This window comes from Pectinophora gossypiella, chromosome 7 (genome assembly GCF_024362695.1).
Source record: "Pectinophora gossypiella chromosome 7, ilPecGoss1.1, whole genome shotgun sequence".
In the NCBI taxonomy this organism is placed as follows: domain Eukaryota; kingdom Metazoa; phylum Arthropoda; class Insecta; order Lepidoptera; family Gelechiidae; genus Pectinophora; species Pectinophora gossypiella.
This window is the reverse complement of record NC_065410.1, coordinates 4,332,985-4,348,937: the sequence shown is the minus strand read 5'-3', so window position 1 is coordinate 4,348,937 and position 15,953 is coordinate 4,332,985. Positions and strand designations below refer to the sequence as shown.

Sequence of the window (15,953 nt, the reverse complement as noted above, 5' to 3'; positions counted from 1 at the left end):
AATAGGTTTCATGTAGATATTTACATCTACTTGTAGTTAAAAGTTACTAAAGAAACGCTAGCTAGGTGTGTAAATAGAAACAGAATAGTTAATTCAGCCCCTGCGGCACCGCAACAGCGACGCGCGCGGCGCAATTTAGGTATTCTATATTTTTTGACAATAGCCGTAGATAGCATTCACAGATTCGCTGCGACTACCTATCGGCCGAACCCCTTGAAGGTCAAGCCGCGAGTGTAGCTGGGTGCCATATAAGTACTTAATTTACCTAATACATTTATTGATAATAGAATTTATTACTTACCTTCATTCTGTTCTATTGGCCAAAAGTCCAAAACTTCGTACCTACTATGATTATAACTGAGTAGTTCAAACACAAGTAAGTAGCAAGGCAAGGAATAGTAGGTACGTATGTCTGTATGTTTATGCAAGAAAAGAAATAGGTACCTACATACACAAAGGATTTATTTGCGTAACACGGGGCTTTGTAATTCAAACTATGACACCCCAATGCCAAGGTTTGCGTAACACTTGCTAAAACCTTGACACGCGTCCATAATCATAATATCAAAGCTACTTAGTCCAAAAAGCATTACTTCCTGTATGATATTTTAATAAGTAGGGTCATATTGTAAAACGCTGCTTGTAAAAATGGTGCTTTGTGAAGGAATCTGATCAACCCAACAAGTTAAACAATTTCAAATGTAATTAAATTATGGTCAGTTTATAATTTAAATAAGTACCAGGCGCTTCTGGGCTTCGGAGAGTACGTAAGACCCACAGACCAAGTACTAAAATAAAGTTACAACAATACAAATAATACACTAAAATTATATAATTTCAATTAATATTACAGGCATGATTCTGGCTTATAAAGATCAAAAAATATTATATAATCGCCATTTAATAGTAATAAAAAGATGTTTATTTATTTTTATTAACATAAATGACATTCTTTGAAGAAAATTGGCCAGATGTACTAAATACGAATAAATACAATCTTTTAAACTTCATATTATTTTTAGGATTTTTTTATTCAAATATACTTGAAATATACTTATTTAATAAAAAAAAATGTTTTCATAATTATATAGCGAACGAAACGCATTATGTTTATGTGCAATGTAAAAAACTAAACGCAAGCAGCCATGTTTTATAAAATGTCATCTGGCTTGGAGCAGGGAAAGTGGCCTGTTGTTTTTATTTAGTATTTTATTGTTTTTGGCTCATACATAAATGAAAAGTGTATCAAATAATCATTGCTATACATAGCAACAGACTATGGAATCAATACATGGATTATCTGCAGTGTGTGAATGTAATGAACCCTATAATTATGTGTGACGCGGATCAAAGATAATGCCGACAAGATGAAGCTTTTATCGCTGTTATTTATGATTACAACGAGTTTCGGTGCTTGGAACGTCCTCGCCGACAGTGATAACTGCACGCGGACTGATATTCGTTGTGATTATAAACAAAATGTGCGCAAACTTTCAGACACGTTAGCGAGTAAGTTTAGTGAAATAGTGGTGAAGGAACTCGGTAGCGAGTACACAGCGCACTTTGAAATCCGGACTGCGTACAAAGTGAGCCGCTACCAGACCTCCGACAATGACATACTCACCAGCATCGCTGACAAATTAAGCTACAAGCTCTCTTCAGCAACAAACATACTCAAAGATATGAACAGTGTCATCAGCGACAATAGCACTCCGTCCTTCACGCATCCTTGTCCATTTAACTCTATTCGTAAGTCAGTATTCATTAAAAGTTCAGATGTCTACGATATACCTTCTGCTTTCAGTACAAAATCTAGAATGATGGACCGTTTTAAAGATTTGAAGATAAAAAGACAGTATTTCCTGTCGCATATGGATTACGCGACAGACAGAGATTGTGCTACAATGCCACATTCAAATCTAAGGTATTTATATCACAAGGTTGTGCACCCAGATCCTAAACTTGTGGTGTTTATTATTGACAACTATATGAAAGCAGACTCGTTGCAGCATGCTGTGAGTGTAGCCAAGGAGGCGGCTTATGCTCTACAAAGTACAGACATAATGGCACTGAAAATGACCAACACAACAGATTTTGTTAAGTTTGAAGATGCATGTAGTACTGATGGCATTTCTGATTTAGGAAATGCCACAGACAACAACAAACTCCTGTTAAAAGAATACCTGTCAAGTTTGGACATTGCTTCCACAAATCTATCACCTCTGGCTATCAACAAGGAGTTAAAAAGTCTTTTGTCCCAAAAGAACCTGCCAAAGCACAAACTATTTATATTTTTGACTGACACAAAAGTTTTGAAAAATGAGACGTGGCTGAAAATGTTCCCATACACCAATGATCCCCACATGAAGTTTGCAATTGGACTGATTTATGAGAACCAAGTAGACAAGAACAGTTCACTGGGAATCCTTCATATAGATAAGTGGCATAACCATTCAAACAATCATTCTGTCATGAGGCTGCACATTAATGACAGTGGGGTGATTGGCCAAGTTGCATCAGCTTTCATCTCCTTACTGCCAGTTAAATATGAGAACAAGAAGATAAAAGTGGAAGGTCCAGTTTGGGAAGCAACCGAAAGAGACTTCATGATATCCCTTGTACTTCCTACGTATAATGGAGTGCTGGGCTTGGATCTATATTGGTCAGACCTCGCTGAAGATATTATTTACTTCAAAGGCTCAAATCAACGGAAAAGAGCTTTTGTTATGGACTTCTCTGGAAAAGTTCTGATGCACACATTTTTCCCAAGACCTGAGGCTGCATCAGAAAAAATCAAATTCACTAATTTGGAAAGTATTGAAACTTATAGCTTTATTGATACTGTTAAGCAAGAAATGTTAACTAATAGTTTTGGTAATTTAACTATGATAGATAAGAATACTACTAAGTCAATAATTTATTCTTGGAAGTGGGTTGATGAATTGTATGTTGTGTGTATTGTTTCTGAAATATTAGAACAGAAAATGTTTAACAAGACTAACATATTTTTCACTAGAAGTAATAAGGAGATCTTGTTCCACAGGCTAGATCTCTTTCCTCCTAAGAATGGTAAAATGTGTCGCCACTTTAAACAAGTGGCTACTATCGACCAGGGTACTGTGTACTTAAGCCCTTCTAGTTTTCAGTCACCTTTTACATATCTATATGACATGGGCGATGGCCAGGAAGCTGTAACTTACATGCAGAATTACTTGGCATACCTAAAAAGTGTAGCTCATGGACTACTCTCTAATCCTGGCTTAAAGAATGAGATACAACAAGATGTTGGCTTCCTAAACTCTATACTGTCGTTTTATAAGCGTCAACATTTGCATGGAGCTTATTCTAAATACATTGTGAGGAGGTATGCTGTCACTGAGAGTGGTGTGCTTGTGATGTTCCCAGGGACAGTTCTAGAGTATGACTATGAACCAGTAAGAAGGCCTTGGTATACTTACGCTTTAGAGAACCCTGGGAAAATAATACTAACACCACCTAATTTAGATGTTGGTGGTGCAGGTTATGTAGTTTCTATCTCCTATGCTGTAAAAAGTCCCTTTTATCCAACAATGGTAGTAGCAATGGACGTCACAATGGGATTCCTTTACAAACTGCTTATTGACAGCATGCCTCAATGTGCCATGTCATATGTTAAATGCTTCATAATGAATAACAGAGGCTATTTAGTTTCACATCCAGGATTAATGGATCCAAACAGCTCGGGTCCAATAGAACAACAGCATATCACTCACAAGGAATCTATGATAGCTATAGACATGTTGAACCACAAAGGTTTTGTTACTAAAAGGTTGTGCAATAATTTTTACGATAAAACAATTCAAAGATTTTATGAGTTCAACACTTCTTTGCCTAATGTGCTCTCTAACGTTGTTTCGGGGGACCACTGTGTTCATTACTACATCGCTGCTATTCCCGGCACAAATGCATTTGTGGGTCTCGTCAATGCGTCTTGTAGCGTCGGAGCCTTCTGTCCTTGCAGTATGGTCGACCGTCTCTGCCTCAACTGCAATCGCATGGAGCAAACCGAATGCGAGTGTCCCTGTGAATGCAGCTCTGAGCTTTACGAATGCCCCAATGTGAATATCTCGCGTTTTAACCAGGACATTTCTCTTTGTGGCATGATGCCCGAAAATAACAACCATAAGTCACACTACTTCCACAACTTTGCTGAGAATTTAAAGTCCTGTTTCGATTTTCAGTGCGAGACATATTTGACGCATTCGTCCTGTTTAGGTGTTCTTGGTTGCGAGTGGTGTCAGATAGACGCCGATGGTCGGACGCCACTTTCAGCTCCTTTTTGCACTTCCCAGTCTACCTGCTTCAACGGCGTTTTGGGCGCCGTCACTCCTTACGGGGAGGGAACATTTGGCCATTTGAATAGAGATGCCTTTGGAAACTATTCCACTATAGGGCCGATTGCTGGATGCATTGTCACTGTCAGCTTAGTTATTGCTGTAGCGATATATTGCTACCGGCAAAATGTTAGTTCAGCAAGTTGCCACAACCTGTATGTTGACGGCCCTGCGGAAACTTGGCACGACGCTGATGTGCAGATGAGCCACTTGCAGTCCGACGATATGCATGACCAGTCTGGACAGGACAAGTTATTGCCGGCCATGGAGATAGAAGCGCCTATTTCACCTTATAGGGTTGTGACAGGGTACCGACGGCCCCATACCGCTGGAGGTTCCGATCATGGCTACTCCACCATGACGCCTCACGAAGACTCCGAGGCTACTGGTTTCTCAGTGAATGATCCCACTGTGCTCTCAGATGATACAAAATCAGACGTAAGCTGTCCACTCCCAGCGAAGATTAAACCCAGATTAAAAGCTGGAGGAGACATGAGTGTTACTGTACTTCCATGTGGCAAAAACAGCATAATAGCACCAGTGACAGTCCACAGGCATATGGAAGCATCATAATGTAGTTTCTCATAGTTAAATCTACCTCTTGTGTACATAGTTGAGTTCAATTTGATGTAGCTAATTATTATTATTGTGATAAATATTTGCCAACTTAGATTTAAGGACAAGATTATAACTCCCCCTATAACAATATTCAGTTACTTAATGTTTGGTGCTCTTCTGTTTAAACAATAATTTATATTTTTATAGAGGTTGAATGTTTTTTAATGCTTTTTATTATTTCTAAAGTCATTGACATCAAATTCGTTTTCATGTGACATCCATACTACATAATGCTCTAACATCAGGGTACCTACATTTATCCAATTTTTGACAGTGTTTACTGTACAATTTTATATCGATATTAAGGCTTAAGAAATCGGACTGTAACAGGTGTATTGGTAATGTGTGAATCACAATATATTAGGCTGCTAAGTGAATAAGATAGGCTAAAATTAATTTTATAAAAATGTGCCTGTGCCTCTTGTATTGACTAAGATAATCTTATCTACGTAACGTATTTTTAAGACTGAATTTGATGTTGCATTTACTTACAATAAATTTTCTTTTATATAATGTTGCATTTTTTATTATTAGGGGCAATGTATACTTTTTTACAATAAGACTCCCCATTGACATTCAGAGTTTACCTTTGCACAGTTTTAAGATAAAATTAAACAGAAACTTCTGTGTAAAAAAGGTTATTATAGGGTTAGTAATTATTAACTGTCTCGGAACTGCTATTAGGCAGCCAAATAACTAAATTGTATTACAATTTTTTTTTTAAAGAACGTCTAGGTTGCCCTGTGCCGAGGTTTTTCGTGTAGCTTTTCCTAAGCTGCAGTAGTTTGGGCGGATGAGACGCTTGTTATGTAAAAAATGACGTATTAAAGTTACCCTAACTTTGTTACCTATTGAATAAAGATATTTTTGAATTTGAATTACCAATGGTAATGGTTTGAATTATCAATGGTAGTTTTATGAGAGGGGCAATAAAACTTAGATGTACTAAAATATACAAGTTTATTTTAAAAATACTACAAAGTGGAATATACTGACTTTTGCCTACATACTCAACAACTAGAGGTATTCCATCACAGAGGAACCTGCCTCGTAATTAGTCTCCTTTTGAGCTAATTTTATAACAAATTCAATACAATGCATGTGAGGAATAGGTGAATAGACTTGCTCTAGATAAATAGACGTCTGTCTAGAAAAAAAAAATAGTTTCAAAATGTTGTAGATTATTTTTAATTTCTGGTGAGGCTTTAACTATGTAAAGATAAGTTCTATTGGTGAAGCTTATCACTTGTAGTTCTAGCACTCAAGCATGGTGTATATTAGAGCAGGACTGAAAGATAGGGTTTAGGCTAGTATGAAGGAGACATAAGAAAATGTACTATTCCAATAGCTATAGTAGCCATGCTGGAAGAGCGTTTGACTCTCTGTTAGGTCGCAGGTTCTAAACCTAGGGCCCAAAGCAATGATTTTTGATTTCAATGGTTTGTTTGCTCAGCGGCGAGATTAAACATCGTGAGGAAATGTGTATTCGGTTGGTTTCCCTTCGCGGGTTGGTAGGTCAGACAGGCGTTTATATACATGCGTTACATACAGCATACGCAGCACCCGGAATCACGCATTGGGTGCCTCATGACGGGTACTGGCGTCGTGGTAGACCTCGAAAGAGATGGTGTGACGATTTGGACGCTTGCCGGAGGGACTGGCCGGAATACGCACAGGACCGCGAAAAATGGAAAGAGGAAGGGGAGGCCTTTGCCCAGCAGTGGGATCTTGTAGGCTAGATTAGATTAGTTACATACAGCATGTTGCGTAGGACAGCTGTCAGAATAGTCATTTCCCTAGCGTTATCTCGTTTCTCACAAGGTCCACTTACCTAACTTGAAGATTTTACAGGTCCGGTTTTTAACAGAAGCGACTGCCTGTCTGACCTATTAACCCGCGAAGGGAAAACCAAATGTATCTGGAACTTATTGTACTAGAAATTGCTATTTGCTAAGCGTCACACGTCCACGTAGCTAGGTAAGGCTCACTCATCGAAGCGTATATGCGTGTGCGTGGGTTGCGGCGAGGCGGGCGCGAGCGCGGCGCGCGCGCCCAGCGCGTCGTGGCGCTCCAGCAGCCGCGCGCGCCCGCGCACGCGCTTGCTGTTCCTGGCCGCCTCCGCTCGTGTCCACTGTTCCTCTTCCTCGCCCCCCGAGAGCACTCTCGCGCGGTTGCTTGATTGGGCGCAGTACTGGAAATAGAATAATTAAAATATATATCAGAACAGCCTCTGTCGTCTAGTGATTAGAGCATTAGGCTCACGATCTGGAGATCCGGGTTCGATTCCCGATGGGGACATTGTCGAAAGCACTTTGTGAGACTGTCCTTTGTTTGGTAAAGACTTTTCAGGCTTGAATCACCTGACTGTCCGAAAAAGTAAGATGATTCCGTGCTTCGGAGGCCACGTTAAGCCGTTAGTCCCGGCTATTGGCCGTAAAAACACCACCAACCCGCAGTGCAACAGCGTGGTGGAGTATGCTCCATACCCCTTCCGGTTCATTGAGGGAGGCCTGTGCCCAGCAGTGGGACGGTATATAGGCTGGTTATGTACTTAATAGTTACCACGTAACGTAAACAAACACGTCAGCTTCTGACTAGTCAAATCAGTTAATTTTTCGTGGCCAGATTTTCGAATTGATCATTTCGTGATGCTGGTTGTGGCGAGGCAGGCGTTGATAATTTTTAATAATTACTTATTTTTATTTATTTATTTTAAATTTGGGTTCTACGCAGCTTAAAACACAATTTCGGACTAAAAAAAATATTAAAATTTTCATGAATTTTGCGACAGGAAATTCCACTTGATATCAACTCAGAATCATGGTCTGATTATCCCTCAAAGTTTTCCTTACGATGTCACTTACACCCGTTATACTATACAGGGTGCTAGTAACATCGTAATCGTCGGATTTTTTTTTTGTTTTTTAATTATTTTCAGTTCCATACTTTGCGATGGAAAATTCCACTTGATATCAACTCAGAATCATGGTCCGAATCATCCCTCAAAGTTTTCGTTGCGATGTCGCTAACACCCGTATTAGATCGTTATTTACCTCATCGGCAGCCTTAGCAGAGTCGAACCTCATGACAATCTCTGATTGACCTTCCTTTGCTTCAACGTGTAGTACGTGTACGTTACTTCTCACCTAAAAATTATAAGTAAGAATGAATTAATACAAAAAGATGCCAAAAATCTTTAGGATAATGTATGAAATCTTAACATAAAGAGCCTATATATGTACGGTCACCACGAGCATTAATATGTATACACTTTGGTACCATGTCACATTAACTTTTTCGACAAATTGAACTGTGACTCTCACTAAATGTCAAATATATTAGTGCGACAGAGTTCTAAAGTGGGTACATTATATTGCTCATGACTGTATGTCTCACTGCTGGGCACAGGCCTCCCTCCATTAACCGGAAAGGGTATGGAGCATATTCCACTACCCTGCTCCACTGCGGGTAGGTGGAGGTGTATTTTACGGCTAATACCCGGAATCAATACTGTATACTATTGTATACAGCCTTTTACTACTAAGCTGTCAAATCATAGTACCTATAATAGGCGTTTGTTTTTTGTTTCACACCCGCAGTGTGTGAGTTGACTGTGGGTTGTATACAGGCTGTTTACATTTTTGTGACATAATACATACCGTCCGTTTAGTAAGCCTGACGTCGAGGCAGGGCTCAGGCAGTACTTCCTTCACAAAGACGCCCGGTATCCGCTCTAGGGGTGCCACACTCTTGCTGGCCTCACTCGCTTGTGGGTTTATTATTGCTGAAATGTATTATTGTTAAATAAATTGTATATGTGACAAATTGTATTATTGAATTTATTAAATATTTTTATCTAAACATTGAAATAATGTTTTGTTTTCATCACTGTCTCTTTACTGACATGGGTAATCCATGTCATAACCCTTATCAATTTCATCTACCCTAGTTTTTTTTATCAAATTTTTTTCGAGTCTTGAGCCACTCTTGGTGGTTATGATCAACCCTAGTGTCAGAGTTATTTTTGAGCCTCCAACTCATGTAACAACTACTTACTTACTGCTTATCAGTAAGCAGTGATCGGGCCAAATTATTTAACGTGCCTTCCGAAGCACGCATCATCTTAGTCCTAACCAAACTAGGGATCACAAAGTGATTTTATTTTAGTGATATGTCCTCACCGGGTTTCGAACCCGAGACGTCTACATCGTGAGCCCAACGCTCAACCAGTGGACCATTGACCATTTAGTGACATGTCGTTTTTCATAATTGTTTGCAACTTGGCTAAGGCCTCAGGAGACAGCATGTCACTTTTTAAAAAGAGAATATGTTTCACTTTGTTTACAAATACTTGGTATCTTAAGATCTTCCCCGTAGCATTATCCCGTTTCTCACAGGGTCCACTTACCTAACCTGAAAATTTGACAGGTCCAGTTTTTTATAGAAACAACTGCCTGTCTGACCTTCCAACCCGCGAAGAGAAAACTAGTCTTCTAGTTAGTATGGGATCATGCAAATACATTTACAATCTTCAAACAGATATAAATAATTATAATAATACCTTGTTCAGCTTCAACTGAAGCAGCAGGAGCCGGGATCCCAGACAATGCATGGCGTTTATTCTGCAAAGTCTTCTTTACTTCCTTCATGTACTTCCTTTGTAAATTCAAGTATTTATTCCTAAGAGATTTCCATTCAGATTTGGATAACACTTGGAGGCCCCAAAGAGCTCCCTTGGAGGCCTCGTTGGGGCCTAAGCTCTTCTTCGCTTTGCTTCTCTCTTTGGCAGTCCGTTTCCGAGTTTTCTTCTTTCTAGTAGCCTCGTCAGCGCCTTCGTCTTGACTAGTCATTTCATCTTTTGATGACTCTACTTCTGATGTTTTGATTTCCTGAGAATAATTTCAGGTTTTAGTGTGGAATTGAAATTTTTTGATACTAACATAAACACATATATTGCAATACACATATACCAACACCCTCATATGTTTTTTCATTTAAGTTTGCATGTTTTGATATTCTGAGAAAGAAAAACAAAAGCAAACATACTTACCTCATTAGGAGTTGTGATGCTTTTATTTTCTTCCTGAAAAAAAAAATAACAATATTTTTATTTATGTAATAATTTGTTTAATATTTTATTTTTGTTAATTCTTTGTTTTGATTTCCTTTTTTAATATTACTCTATATTGTAACTGTTTTGTCTATGGGGTAAATAAATATTGCTACTATGTTATTTACATCAATGTTACAATTATAAATACCGTATACAATTATTGTGGCTTACTTCAGAGGGCGGAGCTAATGAGTCCACCCTATTCTAAATAAATTTATTTATTTATTTATAGTCTTTTTTCAGATAGCTACATTTTAAAGTTTATCCTTAATCTAATATCTACGATAACCAATCTGTGTGCCTTCGGGCAAAGGCCTCCCCATTTCTCTCCATTCTTTTTTGTTATGTATGATTCTGGTCCAGGTCTTAGTGTTTCCAGCCATTGTCATTTTTTAAATTGCCTACCCCTCTTTCTATTATGGCCTCTAGGGTACCATAGTGTAACAACTTTTCTCCATTTATCTCCTCCTCTAATAGTATGTCAGCCCACTTCCATTCTAAATAAAAAGCTACTTCAAATAATGCATCAATAGTGCACTACCTTCAGCACTACCTTCTAAAGGCAAAAATACTTCATTATTACTCACACTAGACCTAGTTGGAGTGTCCCTCTTCTCACCATCAGACTCCTGTTCAAGTTTTAACTCCAAATTCTTTGATTTTTTCTCCTTATTTTTCTTCTTCTTCTTTGGTGGTTCACATTCTTCATGCTTCTCTTCTTTGTGGCTATTATCAGCGTCTTCTGGTGCCTCCTCAATAGAGAACATTTTGATGGAAGACAGTTCTTCAGGAGGCATGCAGGTAGGAAGCTTGCAGCCCATTTTTATGAACATGTTGAGGCATTTCTGGGCATCTTCTGGTTTCTTGAATTCTATGAAGCCGTAGCCCTAGAAATGTGTAAAATTTTAATTGTTGATCATATAACTTACTTGTGAACTTAGACTAAAACTAACCAAATGATTGTAAAATGTGAAATAATCAGCTAAGATTTGTCAAGAAGAAAGGGTGTTACTTTTTTCACTACATTAGATTACATTTTACAAATTATTACCTTAATTTTCTGTGAATTCTTGAACTTTGGCAGTGAAATATAAGCCACATCCCCGTATACAGAAAATACTCTCTGCAACCATTCCCTAGTTGCAGTTACTGGGATGGACTCCACATACACAGTCCTCAAATCAGCATCATACGCTTGCACTGGAGTTTTCCTTCGCACCTAAAATTAAATGATAACACAACAATTTGAATACTTAAAATTGGGTAGTTTCTTAGGTCAAAAATAAATTATGAAATTCTGATTTCTAAATAAAGACAGGTCTTAAGGTGACAAAAACACTTTCTTTTTCTATTTAACTTATTTATAAATCTAATAAAGAAAAATGGAATAGTAAGTGCAACATTTTGTCACGTTTTTCTATAACATCACCGGTCACTTTTTCATATGAATTCCATAGTAATTTTGTATTTTGATGTTTAGTAAAAAGTAACTGATTTGATTAGTTAGTAACTATCCTATTATGACTTAATCATGTTCTTCGTATGCCTAGTGTTTACACAGTGTAGTACCTGGGTCCACTTTATTCCTTATATTTAGCATATAAGAAAAAAATATTATGAAATTGTGAATGTCTTGAGGTTCATAGCTGGTGAGGAGTGGAGTAGTATACAACTCTACCTACCTCTTCAGGTATACAGGCGTGATACTATGTTATGTATGTGAAGAGCTTTCTCTTTAGTTTAGATTACATATTTAAAAAGTAACTTTGTTATTATAAAAAATGAGTTTTAGGAAGAACTCACCTTTGATTTGTCTTCTGACAACTCTAGTATAGTGGAATGCTTCATAGCCTTAGCGATATCATTAACATCTTGGGTCATAGAGCGAATTTTATTAAATTTGAGGAACACATCTAAAGGAACGTAAGGGTCACTCTTTACAAGATCACCGAGGAATCTGTCCTTAGTAAGATTAGCATCGCTAAAGTAGAATTCCATTTGCTTCATTATGTTTTCATAAAGCTGTTTCTTGCGGTGTCGTATGCGTTTTCTCGGACTGTGTCCAAGCTTCGTCTCCTGACCAGAAACTTCTGTTGTTTCTGATTCAGACATCTTGCCAGTTAGCAGATTCAAGTAACAGAAGAAAGATGGTCAAAAAATTTGATTAGCAAGTATATTTATGAATTATATCCACAAAAATAGTCACGCTGCAATTTCCCGGTTCGTTTTTCGGCTTTCGCGGACATTGACAGCTGAAAGAAATTTGACAGTAAATGTCAAAAGGTATAATTTTTTTTGTGCGTAATCGCATCTACTAGATGGAACTACACCGACGTCTATTCATAGAATATATTTATTTTTAATTTAGTCTGACTGAACAACTAGGGCTAAGAAATTCTTTAAAAAACGCAAGAAAACACGAGCAGGTATTTTAAAGGTGATGTTATCAAATGATGAGAAATGAATGTAATTCAGGCTTTTCGGCGGGAAACGGGAACGGGACAGTTGCTTTCTTCATTGAGTAATCTAAATAATTAATACGAAGTGGTGTTTTGTGGTTAATGATCGCATTAAGTTAGTCGGAAGACATTCGCGAGTGTTATTATATTGGAGTATTCAATAAACAAAGTGTATCTGCCTATTTTCGCTTCGTGCTGGGAAGCCGCTTCATAACTCAAAAGTTTATGCGGACTTTTGAGTTAATTCGTTTGGGGTTCGGAGTAGGAGTCTACTCCGAGGGTGGGGGCTTAGGTTTCATCATCATCACCTTTCATCATTTCATTAATCATCAAGAAAAAAAATACGTCAGACATGGCTGTATGGGCATAGTTCCCTTTGCCTTACCCTTCGGGGAAAACCAAAACAAAAAAAAAAAAAAATGAATGTAATTCAATTATTTCAAATGAATATATCTATATTTTTTAATTAATCATTTAGTAGTTTACAATTTTATTAACATATTCATATTGGGCAAACTAGTCAAATTAGAATACTCAATCATAAATGAAAATAAAACTTGTTACAAATCTACACATTTAAAAACCTCGTCATAGTGCTGTGCACTATTTCTTAGAATTATCGACTATCGATGACACTTGTTTTGCTAATATGCATATTATTATCGATTACCCACTGTTTTTGTTAAAAGTTCATGCATGTAAACTAAAATCCTTAAAGCGCTCATTTTAGAGAAAAAGCACATAATTAAATTTGAGATTTGACTAAGGGAAATTATGGGAAAAGGTTCATTTTGGTTAAATATTATGCTCTAACGCAAACAACTCTAAAATGTGCAACTTTCCAGACTACGTTCTCCAAAAATAATATAGATGGTGCTGTTGAGATTTAACGTGATATGACATATTTTCTCATTATTCGGGAACACAATTAAGTATTCAAAAATACAACGTAATGGCAAAAGCATATTAATATGTAAAAATAATTGTTGCTTAATATTTGGATTACATATTTTATTACACATATTTACATTATATTGTCTCGATTTATTTTAATCAGAATAATAATGGGTGCAAGATTTGTTGTGCCTGGGTGTGATAAAAAGGGTTATTATTTATACCCAAAAATATAGATAATAAATTTAATGCTTATGTCTGTTATCCATGAAATGAGGTTAAGCGGAGGAAATTCTTTACAGCGCCATCTATTATTGTTTTAATATTTATTGAGGAACATAGCCTGGAAAGTCCCTCATTAAATAATAATCAACAATAATCGCGATTTTATACTATCTAAGTATCCTAGGAATGAGACATGCATGCTTTTATGCGTAATTTTCAACTTTTGTATTATCGAGTGTCCAATCCAATCAACCTACGATATCGATATCGATATTGTAGATATGAGCTTCCCTATCTAATACCTACATTTTGACATTCTGAATTTTTGGTGGATTCGTCGAGATTATGTGGGAGAAATCGTTGTTTTTAGTAATTAGTCTCGTATATTTATCATGAATAATGTTTTAATATGTTAGTCTTTATCGGTTTGGTGTCATATAGTGGTTCGCCCGCGTCAGTGTGCCGTGCCTTTTTTGAGTGTACCATCGATAGATTTCGTAGATAGATTTGTGCTTGGGGAGGAAGATGACGGTTTTTATCTACGCTAGTGTTATTGTTTCCGCATAATTGTGTTTATTGTTCACGATGACGACAACTACGAGATCGTCCAACGTTAGCTTGAAGCCGATAGAAGTTTCGAAGGCTTTGATAGAGGGAGAGAAATTTATCAAGTGGGATGAGGTCAGTTTAGTTCTTTAGCTATTTAAAAAATAAACATTTAAAAATAATATAAAGAAAAATGTTTAAAAAGTTTTGTGGATATATTTTTTGATTTCCCTCCAAAAAAATATTTTTGTGAAAAATTAAATGGGCATGTTCTTTTGATAGCAGGACTCAGGTGGGGGGCTCCCAGTCACCTTGCGGGTGGACCCCAAGGGGTTCTACATGTACTGGACTGATCAGAACATGGAGGTGGAGTTGCTGGACATCGCCACCATAAGAGATGTGAGGACCGGCCCCCATGCTAAAGTTCCAAAAGTGAGTTTACTTTTACTATTATATTATTTAATTTTCTTCTAAACAAAAAAGTTGCAGTTTAATTAGGTAGGTATTTAATTTTTGTAATAAAATAAATTGCACCAATTAATTAAATCTATGTAGGTATTTCTTGCAAAATATTGTGAATATTTTTATGAATATACATTAGATATAAAAATGAAACATTTAGGTAATGTATCTTATTTTCGATTTAATTAAGTTGAATTACAAAACAATTTTTACATAATTTTTACAAGAGATATAATTTACATGAATATGTTTTCACATATAATTTTATTAATTATACTCATGTTACTGATATGATAACAAAACTTCTGATTGATCGTGTACACATGAAATAACAGTAACAGTGTTTGTATAGAGATAAGAATTATTTGCCCTACATTGCTTCCGTAAAAGCTTTTATAAGTTATTATTATTTTGATGTCTTTTTTATCTTATTTAAATGTATATTTAGCTGGTAGGTACTAAGTATGTTGATTAATTTTGGTATGTTATAGTTTCAGTTATAGATAGATAGATAGATATAGCCTTTATTATGGACTTTTTGTAACAATTTTTTTTTTTTTTTTTTTTAGTTTCAGTTATAGTTATCAGCTATTTAAAAATAGTGCTGGTGAATATTAGTTATTCTGTCGGATCTCTACCTGTTACTGTATGTTGTTGGCTTAATACATCAATTCTAAGATTGGCTGCAAGTTTATTTTTATTTATTTATTTATTAGGCACATTAACAGTACAAACACACAACAATTAATATAACTTTCTTAAGGCTTAGTACTAGTGCTTGCACCAATTACAGACATGCACAACTTGTGTAACATGTATGTAGAATTTGTTTTAGGTAGGTAAAAAACAAAAAAAAACGGAATAACAAAAGGTATTAAAAGTTACAGCAAGTTGCAACTTCTAGAACACTCTGGAAGCTTCATACAAATATCTCATTTTTACCGTGTCTGTGCCCTCTCTCCCTTTCTCCTTAGCGTCTTACGGCCATTTAAGACTAAAGTGAGACCAGAGGGGGTCAAGTCGTCGCCTGATACGAATTGGTGTAGGGCAGAGAATTACAATGTAAAATATTATTCTTTATTCTTTGTTTTTGGATCTGCCAACCATTTAATATCTATTATCTGAAATTCTTTACTATTATATTAAAAATAGGAAGCGACACTGGTCGCTTACCTAAAATGATACCTATACACCACAAGCAGTGCTTATTATCCAAAGGTGATTGCGCGCAAAAGGAGAAAAAAATAATTCACTCCCACAACT

The 15,953-nt window shown here is 36.6% G+C and overlaps 3 protein-coding genes across 6 annotated transcripts in view; 2 read left to right on the top strand and 1 right to left on the bottom strand.

Moving 5' to 3' along the window:
• The first annotated feature begins 1,170 nt into the window (after positions 1–1,170).
• Positions 1,171–5,424, top strand: LOC126368157 (VWFA and cache domain-containing protein CG16868). The gene has a single exon (XM_050012042.1). It carries the CDS (start codon positions 1,368–1,370, stop codon positions 4,944–4,946), a length of 3,579 nt encoding a protein of 1,192 aa, XP_049867999.1. The 5' UTR covers positions 1,171–1,367; the 3' UTR covers positions 4,947–5,424.
• A 510-nt stretch (positions 5,425–5,934) lies between these two features.
• LOC126368180 (la-related protein 7) lies at positions 5,935–12,339 on the bottom strand. The gene is made up of 8 exons (XM_050012071.1): positions 11,908–12,339; positions 11,156–11,323; positions 10,692–10,991; positions 10,042–10,074; positions 9,553–9,880; positions 8,651–8,775; positions 8,045–8,137; positions 5,935–7,182 (listed from the first exon to the last, which is right to left on the bottom strand). Exons 1-8 carry the CDS (start codon positions 12,214–12,216, stop codon positions 6,976–6,978), a joined length of 1,563 nt encoding a protein of 520 aa, XP_049868028.1. The 5' UTR covers positions 12,217–12,339; the 3' UTR covers positions 5,935–6,975.
• Positions 12,340–14,016: 1,677 nt separating this feature from the next.
• LOC126368156 (1-phosphatidylinositol 4,5-bisphosphate phosphodiesterase classes I and II-like) overlaps positions 14,017–15,953 on the top strand; it is an 81,915-nt gene continuing 79,978 nt past the window's right edge. For 2 of the 4 annotated variants that reach the window (XM_050012041.1, XM_050012039.1), the window contains exons 1-2: positions 14,017–14,363; positions 14,514–14,660. In XM_050012041.1, the coding sequence (XP_049867998.1) occupies positions 14,268–14,363; positions 14,514–14,660 (243 nt within the window). In that variant the 5' untranslated portion in view covers positions 14,017–14,267. Of the gene's footprint in view, positions 14,364–14,510; positions 14,661–15,953 lie in introns of all 4 variants that reach the window. The other 2 variants (XM_050012040.1, XM_050012038.1) reach the window with 1 other exon arrangement.

Coding starts and splice junctions, on each gene's coding strand:
- LOC126368157 (XM_050012042.1), top strand. CDS start 1,368: ATGAAGCTTTTATCGCTGTTATTTATGATTACAACGAGTTTCGGTGCT.
- LOC126368180 (XM_050012071.1), bottom strand. CDS start 12,216: ATGTCTGAATCAGAAACAACAGAAGTTTCTGGTCAGGAGACGAAGCTT. Junction 10,992..11,155: donor AGAATTCACAGAAAATTAAG/GTAATAATTTGT, acceptor ACACATTTCTAG/GGCTACGGCTTCATAGAATT. Junction 8,776..9,552: donor TTCAGTTGAAGCTGAACAAG/GTATTATTATAA, acceptor AATACATTTCAG/CAATAATAAACCCACAAGCG.